Source organism: Sus scrofa, unplaced genomic scaffold (genome assembly GCF_000003025.6).
Source record: "Sus scrofa isolate TJ Tabasco breed Duroc unplaced genomic scaffold, Sscrofa11.1 Contig798, whole genome shotgun sequence".
Lineage (NCBI taxonomy): Eukaryota > Metazoa > Chordata > Mammalia > Artiodactyla > Suidae > Sus > Sus scrofa.
Genome location: NW_018085314.1, coordinates 30,694 through 53,671, shown reverse-complemented (window position 1 = coordinate 53,671; position 22,978 = coordinate 30,694). Strand labels below are relative to the sequence as shown.

The 22,978-nt window shown below is 60.5% G+C and overlaps 2 protein-coding genes across 3 annotated transcripts; both read right to left on the bottom strand.

The window, feature by feature from the left end:
- Positions 1 to 3,591: 3,591 nt before the first annotated feature.
- LOC110259098 lies at positions 3,592 to 12,147 on the bottom strand. Its single transcript, XM_021082414.1, has 3 exons — positions 10,931 to 12,147; positions 7,726 to 7,838; positions 3,592 to 4,652 (listed from the first exon to the last, which is right to left on the bottom strand). The coding sequence occupies exons 1-3, from the start codon at positions 11,709 to 11,711 to the stop codon at positions 4,554 to 4,556; spliced, it is 993 nt and encodes a 330-aa protein (XP_020938073.1). The 5' UTR covers positions 11,712 to 12,147; the 3' UTR covers positions 3,592 to 4,553.
- On the bottom strand, positions 10,957 to 22,660 carry LOC110259097. 2 transcript variants are annotated; one of them, XM_021082412.1, is made up of 4 exons: positions 20,564 to 22,660; positions 17,350 to 17,462; positions 14,144 to 14,256; positions 10,957 to 11,043 (listed from the first exon to the last, which is right to left on the bottom strand). In XM_021082412.1, exons 1-3 carry the CDS (start codon positions 21,342 to 21,344, stop codon positions 14,158 to 14,160), a joined length of 993 nt encoding a protein of 330 aa, XP_020938071.1. In that variant the 5' UTR covers positions 21,345 to 22,660; the 3' UTR covers positions 10,957 to 11,043; positions 14,144 to 14,157. The 2 variants fall into 2 exon arrangements, with proteins under 2 accessions (XP_020938071.1, XP_020938072.1); XM_021082413.1 differs by lacking the exon at positions 10,957 to 11,043 and having other exon boundaries at positions 12,228 to 14,256.
- Between the last annotated feature and the right edge of the window lie 318 nt (positions 22,661 to 22,978).

The following is a 22,978-nucleotide window of genomic DNA, read 5'->3' as shown; positions in this document are numbered from 1 at the left end:
CAACCCCCATCGGTATGGCAGTCCAAGGGTTTCTTTCCTGTAGGAAGGTTCCTGGGTGCCATCGGTACGATTCGAGGGGCGAGGTGCACATGGTATGTGTCTCTCTCACAGACCTATTTGGTTTCGTGGGAGCATTTCTCTGTCCGACAGTGTGGTTGCCACCGGCCCCTGTGTTTGCGCACTTATGTGGCTGTATCCACTTCCGTTGTGTCTGGGGACGTCTGCTTCCTAGTCCGATCATCTGTCCATGGACATCGAATGTGTTTCCTTGCGTTGCTCCCGGGAAGAGGGCTGCCTGAACCTAGTGGGGCGTTTAAGTTTTGGAAGAGGACGTGTTTTTGGAGACAGGGCCGTGAGGGGTAGTGCTGGGTCTGATGGTCATTCCAGGGTTCTTTGGGGATGCCCTGGACCTTGTGGTCCGCAGCGGTTGACCAAAGGGCCGTACACACCCACCCCGTGGAGGGCACTTCTTTGCCACACTCGGCCCAGGGGCTGTCATTCAAAGGCTCCTAACGTGGCCACGGGGACAGGGCTGAAGAGGACCCCGCCTCGTTGGGACTGGAATTCTCTAGGAATCAGGGATGTGTGCTTAGTCGGCGCTGGATGCCGTCTGGCTCTCCGGATACGGGCCGCGGGATTCAGGCCTCCTCCCCGCGTACTGGGTTTTGTTTTGGTTCTCCTTCTGCTTGGTGTTGAGCTGTCCACTGAAGCCAGCGTGACCTGGTTCGGGGTGCGCGCACTGTGCCTGCGAGCGTGAGCGTGCACGGCAGGGGCCAGAACGGACGGAGCTCTCAAGGGAGAGCAGCGGTGCCAAGCGCGGGGCAGAGTCTCCTCCCGAAGGGCTCAGGAACCCCCCCCCTTTGCCTTTCCTTGGGAAGCTCTTTCTCTTCCTTCTAGGCACCGGGTGAGAGGGTGTGAGCTAGAGGCAGGCCGGGCCTATGCAAGCTGCGCTATGAAACTGATCCCAAGAAAGGGCTCCCCGGCTCCCTTCTGGCCCCCTTGGGAAAGGGGCTGACTTGGTCGGTGGGGTGGGTTGGGTCAGCACCGCGCCTTGGCAGACATGGATGGGGATCCCAATCGGGCGCACTCCAGGGGGGGTCAATCCATTTGGAGAGAAAAGGGAAAGAGACAACCGGCCAGAACAGACAAGGAAGAAGGAAAGCCTCGAGGCCAGACTGAACGGGACGAAGGAAGGAATCAAAGGGGAAAAAGGCAGACGGACATACTCGTTCCATCCTCACATCACACCCATCTTCCTCCATACCTGTGGGCAAGGCTCTATCCAAAAGGAACAGGCTGGCACGCCCTGGTGGATGTGGAGAGAAGGGTTTCCAGAGCGAGGCCTGGTGGAGGTTGGCCTCTGCACTCCGAAAGGCCTTGAGAGAGAGAGCGAGGAGCGAGAGCGAGAGCGAGAGCGAGAGGAGAGAGAGAGCGAGAGAGAGCGAGAGCAAGAGCGAGAGCGAGAGAGAGCGAGAGCGAGAGAGAGTGAGAGCGAGAGCGAGAGAGAGAGAGATCGAGAGAAAGAGCGCGAGAGAGCGAGAGAGAGTGCGCGCGCGCGAGAGAGAGCGCGAGAGCGAGCGCCCACGTGGCAGGGCCCTTCTTGGTCTTTCCCGAGAGCGGGGGGGAAGGAGAGCCCACCGTCCTCTGGGCCCCAGACAATGCAGCCCCAGGGACTGCTGAGCCAGAGAGAGGAAAGCCTGAGAGGGGGCTGTTCGAGCAGATGTCCACACGAGGGCGCCCGAGCCCCTTCTGGCCCCAGGTGCGGCTCCCCAGGAGGCTGGAAACAGGTGAGAGCTGCAAGGCTCCAAATGGGCAGGCCCCGCCTTGGGGCGGATGGAGTGTTGAGCGGAGCGCACCACGGCAAGCACCCAGAGGATGTGCGGCTGTGTCCTGGGCCCCAGGGACTCTCTCCTGCCAGACACCTCCTGTCAGGCGGAGGGCAGAGGTGTGCCTGGATTGGCGGGGATGGCAGTTGGAGTGGGTTCGAGGTTGAAGCATGTCTGGGTGTTGGCGTGCCCTGGGTTCCTCTCGAGGCAGGCGCCCAGACCGCACAGCCTCGGATTGACCGTGAGAAGCTGGCCCTGGTCAGCCCTCCCATCAGGTTGCGGTAGGAGAGGGGGGGTGCCGAGGCTGCATGGGGGGGGGGCTCGGTGGCAAGAGCGTGGGCAGCTGGGTAGCCCGGATGGGTGCACCGGGGCTGGGGAAATGTCCTTTCGCCTCCGAGGAGCTCTTGTCAGGAGGGCACCAGGCTATGGAGGCCTGGCCGAGTCCAGGTCTGATGAGTTAAGGACTGTGGTGGATTGGTCTCCTCCAGCAAGCTCTCAGGGAGTTCCCACGTGGCTGCCAGGCTGAAGGGTCTCTCCCGGTCATGGCTGTGGCGGGGGCCAGGGCTGCCTTGGGTGATAGAGCACTGGCCAGACCGCAACTCCGTGTGTCAGGGGGCCCCCAAATCAATGGGAAAAGTAAGAAGAGCGATTGCAACCAATGAGCTGAATGGATAAAGACATGCGTCCATGTCAGTCTCTCTTTCTCTCTCACACTCTCTCAGTCTCTCTCGCTCTCTCGCTTCATGATGTACACACACACACACACACCACACACACACACACACACTAGGAGAAATAGCTAAGGAAATGGATAGACATATCGATCCCGAATCTCTGCTGACACAATGCCTCGGGTGTGAGTGGGTTTGAAGTGCCAGGCTGGGGATGTCCAGCGTAGGAGTGGAGCCTTTGGCAGAGCAGAGTGGATCTGCATGCCGCACGTGTGTGCAGGAAGATAACTCGGCGAGTGAATCAGTTCAAAGGGAATCACGTCTTTCTCCTCGTGACTTCATCCACGCCCGGTCGTTAGGTCGGGTCCGATGTGGCTAGGCTTGGAGAGCTTGACCGAATCCGCGGCGTCCTTCGGTCTGTCTCTTTTGCCGAGCGAGGGGCAGCCGTCTCGACCCGGACGCCTTCCTCGGTGAAGGCTGAGATGCTTTCTTGGGGTTTTTGTTGTCATGGCTCTTTCTGGACTGTCGCTGCCTCGAAGGGCATCCTTTGCAGGTTCGCCCCAGAGTGATCCCATCGGACATGTCTATCCCTCCTGTTTTTCTCCCATGCTCCTCCCTTGGGTTCCAAGGACAGTGACTAGATGTCGTCCCTTCTGTTGCACAGCAGGATGTCCCTGGGACCCACTGCAAGGGCAAGGGTTTGGATCTAGGACCTCCCCAATCCCAGCACTCCCACGCCCGCCCCCTCCCATGTGGCAACCCCCATCGGTATGGCAGTCCAAGGGTTTCTTTCCTGTAGGAAGGTTCCTGGGTGCCATCGGTACGATTCGAGGGGGCCGGAGGTGCACATGGTATGTGTCTGTCTCACAGACCTATTTGGTTCCGTGGGAGCATTTCTCTGTCCGACAGTGTGGTTGCCACCGGCCCCTGTGTTGCGCACTTGGTGGCTGTATCCACTTCCGTTGTGTCTGGGGACGTCTGCTTCCTAGTCCGATCATCTGTCCATGGACATCGAATGTGTTTCCTTGCGTTGCTCCTGGGCAGAGGGCTGCCTGAACCTAGTGGGGGCGTTTAAGTTGTGGAGAGGACGTGTTTTTGGAGACAGGGCCGTGAGGGGTAGTGCTGGGTCTGATGGTCATTCCAGGGTTCTTTGGGGATGCCGTGGACCTTGGGGTCCGTAGCGGTTGACCAAAGGGCCGGACACACCCACCCCGTGGGAGGGCACCTTCTTTGCCACACTCCGCCCAGGGGCTGTCATTCAAAGGCCTCCTAAGCGTGGCCACGGGGACAGGGCTGAAGAGGACCCTCGGCCTCGTTGGGACTTGGACTTCTCTAGGAATCAGGGATGGTGTGCTTCGTCCGGCGCTGGATGCCGTCTGGCTCTCCGGATACGGGCCGCGTGGATTCAGGCCTCCGCCCCACGTGTCACCTGGGTTGGTGGTTTTGGGTTCTCCTTCCTGGTTTGAGTGCTTGAGCTGTTCCACTGGGAAGCCCAGCGTGACCTGGGTTTCGGGGTGCGCGCACTGTGCCTGCGAGGCGTGAGGCGTGCATGGCAGGGGCCAAAACGGACGGAGCTCTCAGGGAGAGCAGCGGTGCCAAGCGCGGGGCAGAGTCTCTCCCGAGGGCTCAGGAACCCCCCTTTGCCTTTCCTTGGGAGGCTCTTCTCTTCCTTCTAGGCACCGGCTGAGAGGGTGTGAGCTAGAGGCAGGCCGGGCCTATGCAAGCTGCGCTATGACCTGATCCCAAGAAAGGGCTCCCTGGGTTCCCTTCTGGCCCCCTTGGGAGAGGGGCTGACTTGGTCGGTGGGGTGGGTTGGGTCAGCACCGCGCCTTGGCAGACATGGATGGGGATCCCAATCGGGCGCACTCCAGGTGGGGTCAATCCATTTGGAGAGAGAAGGGAAAGAGACAACCGGCCAGAACAGACAAGGAAGAAGGAAAGCCTCGAGGCCAGACTGAACGGGACGAAGGAAGGAATCAAAGGGGAAAAAGGCAGACAGACATACTCGTTCCATCCTCACACGCACCCATCTTCCTCCATACCTGTGGGCAAGGCTCTATCCAAAAGGAAGCAGGCTGGCACGCCCTGGTGGATGTGGAGAGAAGGGTTTCCAGAGCGAGGCCTGGTGGAGGTTGGCCTCTGCACCCCGAAAGGCCTTGAGAGCGAGAGACAGAGAGAGCGAGAGAGAGTGAGAGAGAGCGAGAGAGAGAGAGCGCGAGAGCGAGCACCTACGTGGCCGGGCCCTTCTTGGTCTTTCCCGAGAGAGAGTGGGGGAAGGAGAGCCCACCGTCCTCTGGGCCCCAGACAATGCAGCCCCAGGGACTGCTGAGCCAGAGAGAGGGAAGCCTGCGAGGGGCTGTTCGAGCAGATGTCCACACGAGGGCGCCCGAGCCCCTTCTGGCCCCAGGTGCGGCTCCGAGGAGGAGGCTGGAACAGGTGAGAGCTGCAAGGCTCCAAATGGGCAGGCCCCGCCTTGGGGCGGATGGAGTGTTGAGCGGAGCGCACCCACGGCAAGCACCCAGAGGATGTGCGGCTGTGTCCTGGGCCCCAGGGACTCTCTCCTGCAAGACACCTCCTGTCAGGCGGAGGGCAGAGGTGTGCCTTCCGGATTTGGCGGTGGATGGGCAGCCTGGTGGGGTGGCAGTGGGTTTCGAAGGCTTGAAGCATGTCCTGGGTGTTGGCGTGCCCGGGGGTCCTCTCGAGGCAGGCGCCCAGACCCGCACAGCCTCGGGATTGGACCGTGAGAAGCTGGCCCTGGTCAAGCCCCTCCCCATCAGGGGTTGCGTCGGCAAGTGAGAAGGAGGGGGGTGCCGAGGACTGCATGGGGGGGCGGGGCTTCGGTGGCAAGAGCGTGGGCAGCTGGGCTAAGCCCCGTGCATGGGTGCACTCGGGAGGCTGAGGGAAGTGTCCTTCTCGCCTCTCCGGAGGAGCCTCCCTTGTCAGGAGGGCACCAGGCTATGGAGGCCTGGCCGAGTCCAGGTCTGATGAGTTAAGGACTGTGGTGGATTGGTCTCCTCCAGCAAGCTCTCAGGGAGTTCCCACGTGGCTGCCAGGCTGAAGGGTCTCTCCCGGTCAGTGCTGTGGCGGGGGCCAGGGCTGCCTTGGGTGATAGAGCACTGGCCAGACCGCAACTCCGTGTGTCAGGGGGCCCCCAAATCAATGGGAAAAGTAAGAAGAGCGATTGCAACCAATGAGCTGAATGGATAAAGACATGCGTCCATGTCAGTCTCTCTTTCTCTCTCACACTCTCTCAGTCTCTCTCGCTCTCTCTCTTCATGGATGTACACACACACACACACACAATAGGAGAAATAGCTAAGGAAATGGATAGACATATCGATCCCGAATCTCTGCTGACACAATGCCTCGGGTGTGAGTGGGTTTGAAGTGCCAGGCTGGGGATGTCCAGCGTAGGAGTGGAGCCTTTGGCAGAGCAGAGTGGATCTGCATGCCGCACGTGTGTGCAGGAAGATAACTCGGCGAGTGAATCAGGTCAAAGGGAATCACGTCTTCTCCTCGTGACTTCATCCACGCCTGGTCGTTAGGTCGGGTCCGATGTGGCTAGGCTTGGAGAGCTTGACCGAATCCGCGGCGTCCTTCGGTCTGTCTCTTTTGCCGAGCGAGGGGCAGCCGTCTCGACCCGGACGCCTTCCTCGGTGAAGGCTGAGATGCTTTCTTGGGGTTTTTGTTGTCATGGCTCTTTCTGGACTGTCGCTGCCTCGAAGGGCATCCTTTGCAGGTTCGCCCCAGAGTGATCCCATCGGACATGTCTATCCCTCCTGTTTTTCTCCCATGCTCCTCCCTTGGGTTCCAAGGACAGTGACTAGATGTCGTCCCTTCTGTTGCACAGCAGGATGTCCCTGGGACCCACTGCAAGGGCAAGGGTTTGGATCTAGGACCTCCCCAATCCCAGCACTCCCACGCCCGCCCCCTCCCATGTGGCAACCCCCATCGGTATGGCAGTCCAAGGGTTTCTTTCCTGTAGGAAGGTTCCTGGGTGCCATCGGTACGATTCGAGGGGCCGGAGGTGCACATGGTATGTGTCTGTCTCACAGACCTATTTGGTTCCGTGGGAGCATTTCTCTGTCCGACAGTGTGGTTGCCACCGGCCCCTGTGTCTGCGCACTTGGTGGCTGTATCCACTTCCGTTGTGTCTGGGGACGTCTGCTTCCTAGTCCGATCATCTGTCCATGGACATCGAATGTGTTTCCTTGCGTTGCTCCTGGGCAGAGGGCTGCCTGAACCTAGTGGGGGCGTTTAAGTTGTGGAGAGGACGTGTTTTTGGAGACAGGGCCGTGAGGGGTAGTGCTGGGTCTGATGGTCATTCCAGGGTTCTTTGGGGATGCCGTGGACCTTGGGGTCCGTAGCGGTTGACCAAAGGGCCGGACACACCCACCCCGTGGGAGGGCACCTTCTTTGCCACACTCCGCCCAGGGGCTGTCATTCAAAGGCCTCCTAAGCGTGGCCACGGGGACAGGGCTGAAGAGGACCCTCGGCCTCGTTGGGACTTGGACTTCTCTAGGAATCAGGGATGGTGTGCTTCGTCCGGCGCTGGATGCCGTCTGGCTCTCCGGATACGGGCCGCGTGGATTCAGGCCTCCGCCCCACGTGTCACCTGGGTTGGTGGTTTTGGGTTCTCCTTCCTGGTTTGAGTGCTTGAGCTGTTCCACTGGGAAGCCCAGCGTGACCTGGGTTTCGGGGTGCGCGCACTGTGCCTGCGAGGCGTGAGGCGTGCATGGCAGGGGCCAAAACGGACGGAGCTCTCAGGGAGAGCAGCGGTGCCAAGCGCGGGGCAGAGTCTCTCCCGAGGGCTCAGGAACCCCCCTTTGCCTTTCCTTGGGAGGCTCTTCTCTTCCTTCTAGGCACCGGCTGAGAGGGTGTGAGCTAGAGGCAGGCCGGGCCTATGCAAGCTGCGCTATGACCTGATCCCAAGAAAGGGCTCCCTGGGTTCCCTTCTGGCCCCCTTGGGAGAGGGGCTGACTTGGTCGGTGGGGTGGGTTGGGTCAGCACCGCGCCTTGGCAGACATGGATGGGGATCCCAATCGGGCGCACTCCAGGTGGGGTCAATCCATTTGGAGAGAGAAGGGAAAGAGACAACCGGCCAGAACAGACAAGGAAGAAGGAAAGCCTCGAGGCCAGACTGAACGGGACGAAGGAAGGAATCAAAGGGGAAAAAGGCAGACAGACATACTCGTTCCATCCTCACACGCACCCATCTTCCTCCATACCTGTGGGCAAGGCTCTATCCAAAAGGAAGCAGGCTGGCACGCCCTGGTGGATGTGGAGAGAAGGGTTTCCAGAGCGAGGCCTGGTGGAGGTTGGCCTCTGCACCCCGAAAGGCCTTGAGAGCGAGAGACAGAGAGAGCGAGAGAGAGTGAGAGAGAGCGAGAGAGAGAGAGCGCGAGAGCGAGCACCTACGTGGCCGGGCCCTTCTTGGTCTTTCCCGAGAGAGAGTGGGGGAAGGAGAGCCCACCGTCCTCTGGGCCCCAGACAATGCAGCCCCAGGGACTGCTGAGCCAGAGAGAGGGAAGCCTGCGAGGGGCTGTTCGAGCAGATGTCCACACGAGGGCGCCCGAGCCCCTTCTGGCCCCAGGTGCGGCTCCGAGGAGGAGGCTGGAACAGGTGAGAGCTGCAAGGCTCCAAATGGGCAGGCCCCGCCTTGGGGCGGATGGAGTGTTGAGCGGAGCGCACCCACGGCAAGCACCCAGAGGATGTGCGGCTGTGTCCTGGGCCCCAGGGACTCTCTCCTGCAAGACACCTCCTGTCAGGCGGAGGGCAGAGGTGTGCCTTCCGGATTTGGCGGTGGATGGGCAGCCTGGTGGGGTGGCAGTGGGTTTCGAAGGCTTGAAGCATGTCCTGGGTGTTGGCGTGCCCGGGGGTCCTCTCGAGGCAGGCGCCCAGACCCGCACAGCCTCGGGATTGGACCGTGAGAAGCTGGCCCTGGTCAAGCCCCTCCCCATCAGGGGTTGCGTCGGCAAGTGAGAAGGAGGGGGGTGCCGAGGACTGCATGGGGGGGCGGGGCTTCGGTGGCAAGAGCGTGGGCAGCTGGGCTAAGCCCCGTGCATGGGTGCACTCGGGAGGCTGAGGGAAGTGTCCTTCTCGCCTCTCCGGAGGAGCCTCCCTTGTCAGGAGGGCACCAGGCTATGGAGGCCTGGCCGAGTCCAGGTCTGATGAGTTAAGGACTGTGGTGGATTGGTCTCCTCCAGCAAGCTCTCAGGGAGTTCCCACGTGGCTGCCAGGCTGAAGGGTCTCTCCCGGTCAGTGCTGTGGCGGGGGCCAGGGCTGCCTTGGGTGATAGAGCACTGGCCAGACCGCAACTCCGTGTGTCAGGGGGCCCCCAAATCAATGGGAAAAGTAAGAAGAGCGATTGCAACCAATGAGCTGAATGGATAAAGACATGCGTCCATGTCAGTCTCTCTTTCTCTCTCACACTCTCTCAGTCTCTCTCGCTCTCTCTCTTCATGGATGTACACACACACACACACACACACACACACACACACACTAGGAGAAATAGCTAAGGAAATGGATAGACATATCGATCCCGAATCTCTGCTGACACAATGCCTCGGGTGTGAGTGGGTTTGAAGTGCCAGGCTGGGGATGTCCAGCGTAGGAGTGGAGCCTTTGGCAGAGCAGAGTGGATCTGCATGCCGCACGTGTGTGCAGGAAGATAACTCGGCGAGTGAATCAGTTCAAAGGGAATCACGTCTTCTCCTCGTGACTTCATCCACGCCCGGTCGTTAGGTCGGGTCCGATGTGGCTAGGCTTGGAGAGCTTGACCGAATCCGCGGCGTCCTTCGGTCTGTCTCTTTTGCCGAGCGAGGGGCAGCCGTCTCGACCCGGACGCCTTCCTCGGTGAAGGCTGAGATGCTTTCTTGGGGTTTTTGTTGTCATGGCTCTTTCTGGACTGTCGCTGCCTCGAAGGGCATCCTTTGCAGGTTCGCCCCAGAGTGATCCCATCGGACATGTCTATCCCTCCTGTTTTTCTCCCATGCTCCTCCCTTGGGTTCCAAGGACAGTGACTAGATGTCGTCCCTTCTGTTGCACAGCAGGATGTCCCTGGGACCCACTGCAAGGGCAAGGGTTTGGATCTAGGACCTCCCCAATCCCAGCACTCCCACGCCCGCCCCCTCCCATGTGGCAACCCCCATCGGTATGGCAGTCCAAGGGTTTCTTTCCTGTAGGAAGGTTCCTGGGTGCCATCGGTACGATTCGAGGGGGCCGGAGGTGCACATGGTATGTGTCTGTCTCACAGACCTATTTGGTTCCGTGGGAGCATTTCTCTGTCCGACAGTGTGGTTGCCACCGGCCCCTGTGTCTGCGCACTTGGGTGGCTGTATCCACTTCCGTTGTGTCTGGGGACGTCTGCTTCCTAGTCCGATCATCTGTCCATGGACATCGAATGTGTTTCCTTGCGTTGCTCCTGGGCAGAGGGCTGCCTGAACCTAGTGGGGGCGTTTAAGTTGTGGAAGAGGACGTGTTTTTGGAGACAGGGCCGTGAGGGGTAGTGCTGGGTCTGATGGTCATTCCAGGGTTCTTTGGGGATGCCGTGGACCTTGGGGTCCGTAGCGGTTGACCAAAGGGCCGGACACACCCACCCCGTGGGAGGGCACCTTCTTTGCCACACTCCGCCCAGGGGCTGTCATTCAAAGGCCTCCTAAGCGTGGCCACGGGGACAGGGCTGAAGAGGACCCTCGGCCTCGTTGGGACTTGGACTTCTCTAGGAATCAGGGATGGTGTGCTTCGTCCGGCGCTGGATGCCGTCTGGCTCTCCGGATACGGGCCGCGTGGATTCAGGCCTCCGCCCCACGTGTCACCTGGGTTGGTGGTTTTGGGTTCTCCTTCCTGGTTTGAGTGCTTGAGCTGTTCCACTGGGAAGCCCAGCGTGACCTGGGTTTCGGGGTGCGCGCACTGTGCCTGCGAGGCGTGAGGCGTGCATGGCAGGGGCCAAAACGGACGGAGCTCTCAGGGAGAGCAGCGGTGCCAAGCGCGGGGCAGAGTCTCTCCCGAGGGCTCAGGAACCCCCCTTTGCCTTTCCTTGGGAGGCTCTTCTCTTCCTTCTAGGCACCGGCTGAGAGGGTGTGAGCTAGAGGCAGGCCGGGCCTATGCAAGCTGCGCTATGACCTGATCCCAAGAAAGGGCTCCCTGGGTTCCCTTCTGGCCCCCTTGGGAGAGGGGCTGACTTGGTCGGTGGGGTGGGTTGGGTCAGCACCGCGCCTTGGCAGACATGGATGGGGATCCCAATCGGGCGCACTCCAGGTGGGGTCAATCCATTTGGAGAGAGAAGGGAAAGAGACAACCGGCCAGAACAGACAAGGAAGAAGGAAAGCCTCGAGGCCAGACTGAACGGGACGAAGGAAGGAATCAAAGGGGAAAAAGGCAGACAGACATACTCGTTCCATCCTCACACGCACCCATCTTCCTCCATACCTGTGGGCAAGGCTCTATCCAAAAGGAAGCAGGCTGGCACGCCCTGGTGGATGTGGAGAGAAGGGTTTCCAGAGCGAGGCCTGGTGGAGGTTGGCCTCTGCACCCCGAAAGGCCTTGAGAGCGAGAGACAGAGAGAGCGAGAGAGAGTGAGAGAGAGCGAGAGAGAGAGAGCGCGAGAGCGAGCACCTACGTGGCCGGGCCCTTCTTGGTCTTTCCCGAGAGAGAGTGGGGGAAGGAGAGCCCACCGTCCTCTGGGCCCCAGACAATGCAGCCCCAGGGACTGCTGAGCCAGAGAGAGGGAAGCCTGCGAGGGGCTGTTCGAGCAGATGTCCACACGAGGGCGCCCGAGCCCCTTCTGGCCCCAGGTGCGGCTCCGAGGAGGAGGCTGGAACAGGTGAGAGCTGCAAGGCTCCAAATGGGCAGGCCCCGCCTTGGGGCGGATGGAGTGTTGAGCGGAGCGCACCCACGGCAAGCACCCAGAGGATGTGCGGCTGTGTCCTGGGCCCCAGGGACTCTCTCCTGCAAGACACCTCCTGTCAGGCGGAGGGCAGAGGTGTGCCTTCCGGATTTGGCGGTGGATGGGCAGCCTGGTGGGGTGGCAGTGGGTTTCGAAGGCTTGAAGCATGTCCTGGGTGTTGGCGTGCCCGGGGGTCCTCTCGAGGCAGGCGCCCAGACCCGCACAGCCTCGGGATTGGACCGTGAGAAGCTGGCCCTGGTCAAGCCCCTCCCCATCAGGGGTTGCGTCGGCAAGTGAGAAGGAGGGGGGTGCCGAGGACTGCATGGGGGGGCGGGGCTTCGGTGGCAAGAGCGTGGGCAGCTGGGCTAAGCCCCGTGCATGGGTGCACTCGGGAGGCTGAGGGAAGTGTCCTTCTCGCCTCTCCGGAGGAGCCTCCCTTGTCAGGAGGGCACCAGGCTATGGAGGCCTGGCCGAGTCCAGGTCTGATGAGTTAAGGACTGTGGTGGATTGGTCTCCTCCAGCAAGCTCTCAGGGAGTTCCCACGTGGCTGCCAGGCTGAAGGGTCTCTCCCGGTCAGTGCTGTGGCGGGGGCCAGGGCTGCCTTGGGTGATAGAGCACTGGCCAGACCGCAACTCCGTGTGTCAGGGGGCCCCCAAATCAATGGGAAAAGTAAGAAGAGCGATTGCAACCAATGAGCTGAATGGATAAAGACATGCGTCCATGTCAGTCTCTCTTTCTCTCTCACACTCTCTCAGTCTCTCTCGCTCTCTCCTCTCTCTTCATGGATGTACACACACACACACACACACACACACACACACACACACTAGGAGAAATAGCTAAGGAAATGGATAGACATATCGATCCCGAATCTCTGCTGACACAATGCCTCGGGTGTGAGTGGGTTTGAAGTGCCAGGCTGGGGATGTCCAGCGTAGGAGTGGAGCCTTTGGCAGAGCAGAGTGGATCTGCATGCCGCACGTGTGTGCAGGAAGATAACTCGGCGAGTGAATCAGTTCAAAGGGAATCACGTCTTTCTCCTCGTGACTTCATCCACGCCCGGTCGTTAGGTCGGGTCCGATGTGGCTAGGCTTGGAGAGCTTGACCGAATCCGCGGCGTCCTTCGGTCTGTCTCTTTTGCCGAGCGAGGGGCAGCCGTCTCGACCCGGACGCCTTCCTCGGTGAAGGCTGAGATGCTTTCTTGGGGTTTTTGTTGTCATGGCTCTTTCTGGACTGTCGCTGCCTCGAAGGGCATCCTTTGCAGGTTCGCCCCAGAGTGATCCCATCGGACATGTCTATCCCTCCTGTTTTTCTCCCATGCTCCTCCCTTGGGTTCCAAGGACAGTGACTAGATGTCGTCCCTTCTGTTGCACAGCAGGATGTCCCTGGGACCCACTGCAAGGGCAAGGGTTTGGATCTAGGACCTCCCCAATCCCAGCACTCCCACGCCCGCCCCCTCCCATGTGGCAACCCCCATCGGTATGGCAGTCCAAGGGTTTCTTTCCTGTAGGAAGGTTCCTGGGTGCCATCGGTACGATTCGAGGGGGCCGGAGGTGCACATGGTATGTGTCTGTCTCACAGACCTATTTGGTTCCGTGGGAGCATTTCTCTGTCCGACAGTGTGGTTGCCACCGGCCCCTGTGTCTGCGCACTTGGGTGGCTGTATCCACTTCCGTTGTGTCTGGGGACGTCTGCTTCCTAGTCCGATCATCTGTCCATGGACATCGAATGTGTTTCCTTGCGTTGCTCCTGGGCAGAGGGCTGCCTGAACCTAGTGGGGGCGTTTAAGTTGTGGAAGAGGACGTGTTTTTGGAGACAGGGCCGTGAGGGGTAGTGCTGGGTCTGATGGTCATTCCAGGGTTCTTTGGGGATGCCGTGGACCTTGGGGTCCGTAGCGGTTGACCAAAGGGCCGGACACACCCACCCCGTGGGAGGGCACCTTCTTTGCCACACTCCGCCCAGGGGCTGTCATTCAAAGGCCTCCTAAGCGTGGCCACGGGGACAGGGCTGAAGAGGACCCTCGGCCTCGTTGGGACTTGGACTTCTCTAGGAATCAGGGATGGTGTGCTTCGTCCGGCGCTGGATGCCGTCTGGCTCTCCGGATACGGGCCGCGTGGATTCAGGCCTCCGCCCCACGTGTCACCTGGGTTGGTGGTTTTGGGTTCTCCTTCCTGGTTTGAGTGCTTGAGCTGTTCCACTGGGAAGCCCAGCGTGACCTGGGTTTCGGGGTGCGCGCACTGTGCCTGCGAGGCGTGAGGCGTGCATGGCAGGGGCCAAAACGGACGGAGCTCTCAGGGAGAGCAGCGGTGCCAAGCGCGGGGCAGAGTCTCTCCCGAGGGCTCAGGAACCCCCCTTTGCCTTTCCTTGGGAGGCTCTTCTCTTCCTTCTAGGCACCGGCTGAGAGGGTGTGAGCTAGAGGCAGGCCGGGCCTATGCAAGCTGCGCTATGACCTGATCCCAAGAAAGGGCTCCCTGGGTTCCCTTCTGGCCCCCTTGGGAGAGGGGCTGACTTGGTCGGTGGGGTGGGTTGGGTCAGCACCGCGCCTTGGCAGACATGGATGGGGATCCCAATCGGGCGCACTCCAGGTGGGGTCAATCCATTTGGAGAGAGAAGGGAAAGAGACAACCGGCCAGAACAGACAAGGAAGAAGGAAAGCCTCGAGGCCAGACTGAACGGGACGAAGGAAGGAATCAAAGGGGAAAAAGGCAGACAGACATACTCGTTCCATCCTCACACGCACCCATCTTCCTCCATACCTGTGGGCAAGGCTCTATCCAAAAGGAAGCAGGCTGGCACGCCCTGGTGGATGTGGAGAGAAGGGTTTCCAGAGCGAGGCCTGGTGGAGGTTGGCCTCTGCACCCCGAAAGGCCTTGAGAGCGAGAGACAGAGAGAGCGAGAGAGAGTGAGAGAGAGCGAGAGAGAGGAGCGCGAGAGCGAGCACCTACGTGGCCGGGCCCTTCTTGGTCTTTCCCGAGAGAGAGTGGGGGAAGGAGAGCCCACCGTCCTCTGGGCCCCAGACAATGCAGCCCCAGGGACTGCTGAGCCAGAGAGAGGGAAGCCTGCGAGGGGCTGTTCGAGCAGATGTCCACACGAGGGCGCCCGAGCCCCTTCTGGCCCCAGGTGCGGCTCCGAGGAGGAGGCTGGAACAGGTGAGAGCTGCAAGGCTCCAAATGGGCAGGCCCCGCCTTGGGGCGGATGGAGTGTTGAGCGGAGCGCACCCACGGCAAGCACCCAGAGGATGTGCGGCTGTGTCCTGGGCCCCAGGGACTCTCTCCTGCAAGACACCTCCTGTCAGGCGGAGGGCAGAGGTGTGCCTTCCGGATTTGGCGGTGGATGGGCAGCCTGGTGGGGTGGCAGTGGGTTTCGAAGGCTTGAAGCATGTCCTGGGTGTTGGCGTGCCCGGGGGTCCTCTCGAGGCAGGCGCCCAGACCCGCACAGCCTCGGGATTGGACCGTGAGAAGCTGGCCCTGGTCAAGCCCCTCCCCATCAGGGGTTGCGTCGGCAAGTGAGAAGGAGGGGGTGCCGAGGACTGCATGGGGGGCGGGGCTTCGGTGGCAAGAGCGTGGGCAGCTGGGCTAAGCCCCGTGCATGGGTGCACTCGGGAGGCTGAGGGAAGTGTCCTTCTCGCCTCTCCGGAGGAGCCTCCCTTGTCAGGAGGGCACCAGGCTATGGAGGCCTGGCCGAGTCCAGGTCTGATGAGTTAAGGACTGTGGTGGATTGGTCTCCTCCAGCAAGCTCTCAGGGAGTTCCCACGTGGCTGCCAGGCTGAAGGGTCTCTCCCGGTCAGTGCTGTGGCGGGGGCCAGGGCTGCCTTGGGTGATAGAGCACTGGCCAGACCGCAACTCCGTGTGTCAGGGGGCCCCCAAATCAATGGGAAAAGTAAGAAGAGCGATTGCAACCAATGAGCTGAATGGATAAAGACATGCGTCCATGTCAGTCTCTCTTTCTCTCTCACACTCTCTCAGTCTCTCTCGCTCTCTCTCCTCTCTTCATGGATGTACACACACACACACACACACACACACACACACACAATAGGAGAAATAGCTAAGGAAATGGATAGACATATCGATCCCGAATCTCTGCTGACACAATGCCTCGGGTGTGAGTGGGTTTGAAGTGCCAGGCTGGGGATGTCCAGCGTAGGAGTGGAGCCTTTGGCAGAGCAGAGTGGATCTGCATGCCGCACGTGTGTGCAGGAAGATAACTCGGCGAGTGAATCAGTTCAAAGGGAATCACGTCTTTCTCCTCGTGACTTCATCCACGCCCGGTCGTTAGGTCGGGTCCGATGTGGCTAGGCTTGGAGAGCTTGACCGAATCCGCGGCGTCCTTCGGTCTGTCTCTTTTGCCGAGCGAGGGGCAGCCGTCTCGACCCGGACGCCTTCCTCGGTGAAGGCTGAGATGCTTTCTTGGGGTTTTTGTTGTCATGGCTCTTTCTGGACTGTCGCTGCCTCGAAGGGCATCCTTTGCAGGTTCGCCCCAGAGTGATCCCATCGGACATGTCTATCCCTCCTGTTTTTCTCCCATGCTCCTCCCTTGGGTTCCAAGGACAGTGACTAGATGTCGTCCCTTCTGTTGCACAGCAGGATGTCCCTGGGACCCACTGCAAGGGCAAGGGTTTGGATCTAGGACCTCCCCAATCCCAGCACTCCCACGCCCGCCCCCTCCCATGTGGCAACCCCCATCGGTATGGCAGTCCAAGGGTTTCTTTCCTGTAGGAAGGTTCCTGGGTGCCATCGGTACGATTCGAGGGGGCCGGAGGTGCACATGGTATGTGTCTGTCTCACAGACCTATTTGGTTCCGTGGGAGCATTTCTCTGTCCGACAGTGTGGTTGCCACCGGCCCCTGTGTTGCGCACTTGGGTGGCTGTATCCACTTCCGTTGTGTCTGGGGACGTCTGCTTCCTAGTCCGATCATCTGTCCATGGACATCGAATGTGTTTCCTTGCGTTGCTCCTGGGCAGAGGGCTGCCTGAACCTAGTGGGGGCGTTTAAGTTGTGGAGAGGACGTGTTTTTGGAGACAGGGCCGTGAGGGGTAGTGCTGGGTCTGATGGTCATTCCAGGGTTCTTTGGGGATGCCGTGGACCTTGGGGTCCGTAGCGGTTGACCAAAGGGCCGGACACACCCACCCCGTGGGAGGGCACCTTCTTTGCCACACTCCGCCCAGGGGCTGTCATTCAAAGGCCTCCTAAGCGTGGCCACGGGGACAGGGCTGAAGAGGACCCTCGGCCTCGTTGGGACTTGGACTTCTCTAGGAATCAGGGATGGTGTGCTTCGTCCGGCGCTGGATGCCGTCTGGCTCTCCGGATACGGGCCGCGTGGATTCAGGCCTCCGCCCCACGTGTCACCTGGGTTGGTGGTTTTGGGTTCTCCTTCCTGGTTTGAGTGCTTGAGCTGTTCCACTGGGAAGCCCAGCGTGACCTGGGTTTCGGGGTGCGCGCACTGTGCCTGCGAGGCGTGAGGCGTGCATGGCAGGGGCCAAAACGGACGGAGCTCTCAGGGAGAGCAGCGGTGCCAAGCGCGGGGCAGAGTCTCTCCCGAGGGCTCAGGAACCCCCCTTTGCCTTTCCTTGGGAGGCTCTTCTCTTCCTTCTAGGCACCGGCTGAGAGGGTGTGAGCTAGAGGCAGGCCGGGCCTATGCAAGCTGCGCTATGACCTGATCCCAAGAAAGGGCTCCCTGGGTTCCCTTCTGGCCCCCTTGGGAGAGGGGCTGACTTGGTCGGTGGGGTGGGTTGGGTCAGCACCGCGCCTTGGCAGACATGGATGGGGATCCCAATCGGGCGCACTCCAGGTGGGGTCAATCCATTTGGAGAGAGAAGGGAAAGAGACAACCGGCCAGAACAGACAAGGAAGAAGGAAAGCCTCGAGGCCAGACTGAACGGGACGAAGGAAGGAATCAAAGGGGAAAAAGGCAGACAGACATACTCGTTCCATCCTCACACGCACCCATCTTCCTCCATACCTGTGGGCAAGGCTCTATCCAAAAGGAAGCAGGCTGGCACGCCCTGGTGGATGTGGAGAGAAGGGTTTCCAGAGCGAGGCCTGGTGGAGGTTGGCCTCTGCACCCCGAAAGGCCTTGAGAGCGAGAGACAGAGAGAGCGAGAGAGAGTGAGAGAGAGCGAGAGAGAGGAGCGCGAGAGCGAGCACCTACGTGGCCGGGCCCTTCTTGGTCTTTCCCGAGAGAGAGTGGGGGAAGGAGAGCCCACCGTCCTCTGGGCCCCAGACAATGCAGCCCCAGGGACTGCTGAGCCAGAGAGAGGGAAGCCTGCGAGGGGCTGTTCGAGCAGATGTCCACACGAGGGCGCCCGAGCCCCTTCTGGCCCCAGGTGCGGCTCCGAGGAGGAGGCTGGAACAGGTGAGAGCTGCAAGGCTCCAAATGGGCAGGCCCCGCCTTGGGGCGGATGGAGTGTTGAGCGGAGCGCACCCACGGCAAGCACCCAGAGGATGTGCGGCTGTGTCCTGGGCCCCAGGGACTCTCTCCTGCAAGACACCTCCTGTCAGGCGGAGGGCAGAGGTGTGCCTTCCGGATTTGGCGGTGGATGGGCAGCCTGGTGGGGTGGCAGTGGGTTTCGAAGGCTTGAAGCATGTCCTGGGTGTTGGCGTGCCCGGGGGTCCTCTCGAGGCAGGCGCCCAGACCCGCACAGCCTCGGGATTGGACCGTGAGAAGCTGGCCCTGGTCAAGCCCCTCCCCATCAGGGGTTGCGTCGGCAAGTGAGAAGGAGGGGGGTGCCGAGGACTGCATGGGGGGGCGGGGCTTCGGTGGCAAGAGCGTGGGCAGCTGGGCTAAGCCCCGTGCATGGGTGCACTCGGGAGGCTGAGGGAAGTGTCCTTCTCGCCTCTCCGGAGGAGCCTCCCTTGTCAGGAGGGCACCAGGCTATGGAGGCCTGGCCGAGTCCAGGTCTGATGAGTTAAGGACTGTGGTGGATTGGTCTCCTCCAGCAAGCTCTCAGGGAGTTCCCACGTGGCTGCCAGGCTGAAGGGTCTCTCCCGGTCAGTGCTGTGGCGGGGGCCAGGGCTGCCTTGGGTGATAGAGCACTGGCCAGACCGCAACTCCGTGTGTCAGGGGGCCCCCAAATCAATGGGAAAAGTAAGAAGAGCGATTGCAACCAATGAGCTGAATGGATAAAGACATGCGTCCATGTCAGTCTCTCTTTCTCTCTCACACTCTCTCAGTCTCTCTCGCCTCTCTCGTCTCTCTTCATGGATGTACACACACACACACACACACACACACACACACACACACATAGGAGAAATAGCTAAGGAAATGGATAGACATATCGATCCCGAATCTCTGCTGACACAATGCCTCGGGTGTGAGTGGGTTTGAAGTGCCAGGCTGGGGATGTCCAGCGTAGGAGTGGAGCCTTTGGCAGAGCAGAGTGGATCTGCATGCCGCACGTGTGTGCAGGAAGATAACTCGGCGAGTGAATCAGTTCAAAGGGAATCACGTCTTTCTCCTCGTGACTTCATCCACGCCCGGTCGTTAGGTCGGGTCCGATGTGGCTAGGCTTGGAGAGCTTGACCGAATCCGCGGCGTCCTTCGGTCTGTCTCTTTTGCCGAGCGAGGGGCAGCCGTCTCGACCCGGACGCCTTCCTCGGTGAAGGCTGAGATGCTTTCTTGGGGTTTTTGTTGTCATGGCTCTTTCTGGACTGTCGCTGCCTCGAAGGGCATCCTTTGCAGGTTCGCCCCAGAGTGATCCCATCGGACATGTCTATCCCTCCTGTTTTTCTCCCATGCTCCTCCCTTGGGTTCCAAGGACAGTGACTAGATGTCGTCCCTTCTGTTGCACAGCAGGATGTCCCTGGGACCCACTGCAAGGGCAAGGGTTTGGATCTAGGACCTCCCCAATCCCAGCACTCCCACGCCCGCCCCCTCCCATGTGGCAACCCCCATCGGTATGGCAGTCCAAGGGTTTCTTTCCTGTAGGAAGGTTCCTGGGTGCCATCGGTACGATTCGAGGGGGCCGGAGGTGCACATGGTATGTGTCTGTCTCACAGACCTATTTGGTTCCGTGGGAGCATTTCTCTGTCCGACAGTGTGGTTGCCACCGGCCCCTGTGTTTGCGCACTTGGGTGGCTGTATCCACTTCCGTTGTGTCTGGGGACGTCTGCTTCCTAGTCCGATCATCTGTCCATGGACATCGAATGTGTTTCCTTGCGTTGCTCCTGGGCAGAGGGCTGCCTGAACCTAGTGGGGGCGTTTAAGTTGTGGAAGAGGACGTGTTTTTGGAGACAGGGCCGTGAGGGGTAGTGCTGGGTCTGATGGTCATTCCAGGGTTCTTTGGGGATGCCGTGGACCTTGGGGTCCGTAGCGGTTGACCAAAGGGCCGGACACACCCACCCCGTGGGAGGGCACCTTCTTTGCCACACTCCGCCCAGGGGCTGTCATTCAAAGGCCTCCTAAGCGTGGCCACGGGGACAGGGCTGAAGAGGACCCTCGGCCTCGTTGGGACTTGGACTTCTCTAGGAATCAGGGATGGTGTGCTTCGTCCGGCGCTGGATGCCGTCTGGCTCTCCGGATACGGGCCGCGTGGATTCAGGCCTCCGCCCCACGTGTCACCTGGGTTGGTGGTTTTGGGTTCTCCTTCCTGGTTTGAGTGCTTGAGCTGTTCCACTGGGAAGCCCAGCGTGACCTGGGTTTCGGGGTGCGCGCACTGTGCCTGCGAGGCGTGAGGCGTGCATGGCAGGGGCCAAAACGGACGGAGCTCTCAGGGAGAGCAGCGGTGCCAAGCGCGGGGCAGAGTCTCTCCCGAGGGCTCAGGAACCCCCCTTTGCCTTTCCTTGGGAGGCTCTTCTCTTCCTTCTAGGCACCGGCTGAGAGGGTGTGAGCTAGAGGCAGGCCGGGCCTATGCAAGCTGCGCTATGACCTGATCCCAAGAAAGGGCTCCCTGGGTTCCCTTCTGGCCCCCTTGGGAGAGGGGCTGACTTGGTCGGTGGGGTGGGTTGGGTCAGCACCGCGCCTTGGCAGACATGGATGGGGATCCCAATCGGGCGCACTCCAGGTGGGGTCAATCCATTTGGAGAGAGAAGGGAAAGAGACAACCGGCCAGAACAGACAAGGAAGAAGGAAAGCCTCGAGGCCAGACTGAACGGGACGAAGGAAGGAATCAAAGGGGAAAAAGGCAGACAGACATACTCGTTCCATCCTCACACGCACCCATCTTCCTCCATACCTGTGGGCAAGGCTCTATCCAAAAGGAAGCAGGCTGGCACGCCCTGGTGGATGTGGAGAGAAGGGTTTCCAGAGCGAGGCCTGGTGGAGGTTGGCCTCTGCACCCCGAAAGGCCTTGAGAGCGAGAGACAGAGAGAGCGAGAGAGAGTGAGAGAGAGCGAGAGAGAGCGAGCGCGAGAGCGAGCACCTACGTGGCCGGGCCCTTCTTGGTCTTTCCCGAGAGAGAGTGGGGGAAGGAGAGCCCACCGTCCTCTGGGCCCCAGACAATGCAGCCCCAGGGACTGCTGAGCCAGAGAGAGGGAAGCCTGCGAGGGGCTGTTCGAGCAGATGTCCACACGAGGGCGCCCGAGCCCCTTCTGGCCCCAGGTGCGGCTCCGAGGAGGAGGCTGGAACAGGTGAGAGCTGCAAGGCTCCAAATGGGCAGGCCCCGCCTTGGGGCGGATGGAGTGTTGAGCGGAGCGCACCCACGGCAAGCACCCAGAGGATGTGCGGCTGTGTCCTGGGCCCCAGGGACTCTCTCCTGCAAGACACCTCCTGTCAGGCGGAGGGCAGAGGTGTGCCTTCCGGATTTGGCGGTGGATGGGCAGCCTGGTGGGGTGGCAGTGGGTTTCGAAGGCTTGAAGCATGTCCTGGGTGTTGGCGTGCCCGGGGGTCCTCTCGAGGCAGGCGCCCAGACCCGCACAGCCTCGGGATTGGACCGTGAGAAGCTGGCCCTGGTCAAGCCCCTCCCCATCAGGGGTTGCGTCGGCAAGTGAGAAGGAGGGGGGTGCCGAGGACTGCATGGGGGGGCGGGGCTTCGGTGGCAAGAGCGTGGGCAGCTGGGCTAAGCCCCGTGCATGGGTGCACTCGGGAGGCTGAGGGAAGTGTCCTTCTCGCCTCTCCGGAGGAGCCTCCCTTGTCAGGAGGGCACCAGGCTATGGAGGCCTGGCCGAGTCCAGGTCTGATGAGTTAAGGACTGTGGTGGATTGGTCTCCTCCAGCAAGCTCTCAGGGAGTTCCCACGTGGCTGCCAGGCTGAAGGGTCTCTCCCGGTCAGTGCTGTGGCGGGGGCCAGGGCTGCCTTGGGTGATAGAGCACTGGCCAGACCGCAACTCCGTGTGTCAGGGGGCCCCCAAATCAATGGGAAAAGTAAGAAGAGCGATTGCAACCAATGAGCTGAATGGATAAAGACATGCGTCCATGTCAGTCTCTCTTTCTCTCTCACACTCTCTCAGTCTCTCTCGCTCTCTCTCTCGCTCTCTCTCTTCATGGATGTACACACACACACACACACACACACACACACACACACACAATAGGAGAAATAGCTAAGGAAATGGATAGACATATCGATCCCGAATCTCTGCTGACACAATGCCTCGGGTGTGAGTGGGTTTGAAGTGCCAGGCTGGGGATGTCCAGCGTAGGAGTGGAGCCTTTGGCAGAGCAGAGTGGATCTGCATGCCGCACGTGTGTGCAGGAAGATAACTCGGCGAGTGAATCAGTTCAAAGGGAATCACGTCTTTCTCCTCGTGACTTCATCCACGCCCGGTCGTTAGGTCGGGTCCGATGTGGCTAGGCTTGGAGAGCTTGACCGAATCCGCGGCGTCCTTCGGTCTGTCTCTTTTGCCGAGCGAGGGGCAGCCGTCTCGACCCGGACGCCTTCCTCGGTGAAGGCTGAGATGCTTTCTTGGGGTTTTTGTTGTCATGGCTCTTTCTGGACTGTCGCTGCCTCGAAGGGCATCCTTTGCAGGTTCGCCCCAGAGTGATCCCATCGGACATGTCTATCCCTCCTGTTTTTCTCCCATGCTCCTCCCTTGGGTTCCAAGGACAGTGACTAGATGTCGTCCCTTCTGTTGCACAGCAGGATGTCCCTGGGACCCACTGCAAGGGCAAGGGTTTGGATCTAGGACCTCCCCAATCCCAGCACTCCCACGCCCGCCCCCTCCCATGTGGCAACCCCCATCGGTATGGCAGTCCAAGGGTTTCTTTCCTGTAGGAAGGTTCCTGGGTGCCATCGGTACGATTCGAGGGGGCCGGAGGTGCACATGGTATGTGTCTGTCTCACAGACCTATTTGGTTCCGTGGGAGCATTTCTCTGTCCGACAGTGTGGTTGCCACCGGCCCCTGTGTTGCGCACTTGGGTGGCTGTATCCACTTCCGTTGTGTCTGGGGACGTCTGCTTCCTAGTCCGATCATCTGTCCATGGACATCGAATGTGTTTCCTTGCGTTGCTCCTGGGCAGAGGGCTGCCTGAACCTAGTGGGGGCGTTTAAGTTGTGGAAGAGGACGTGTTTTTGGAGACAGGGCCGTGAGGGGTAGTGCTGGGTCTGATGGTCATTCCAGGGTTCTTTGGGGATGCCGTGGACCTTGGGGTCCGTAGCGGTTGACCAAAGGGCCGGACACACCCACCCCGTGGGAGGGCACCTTCTTTGCCA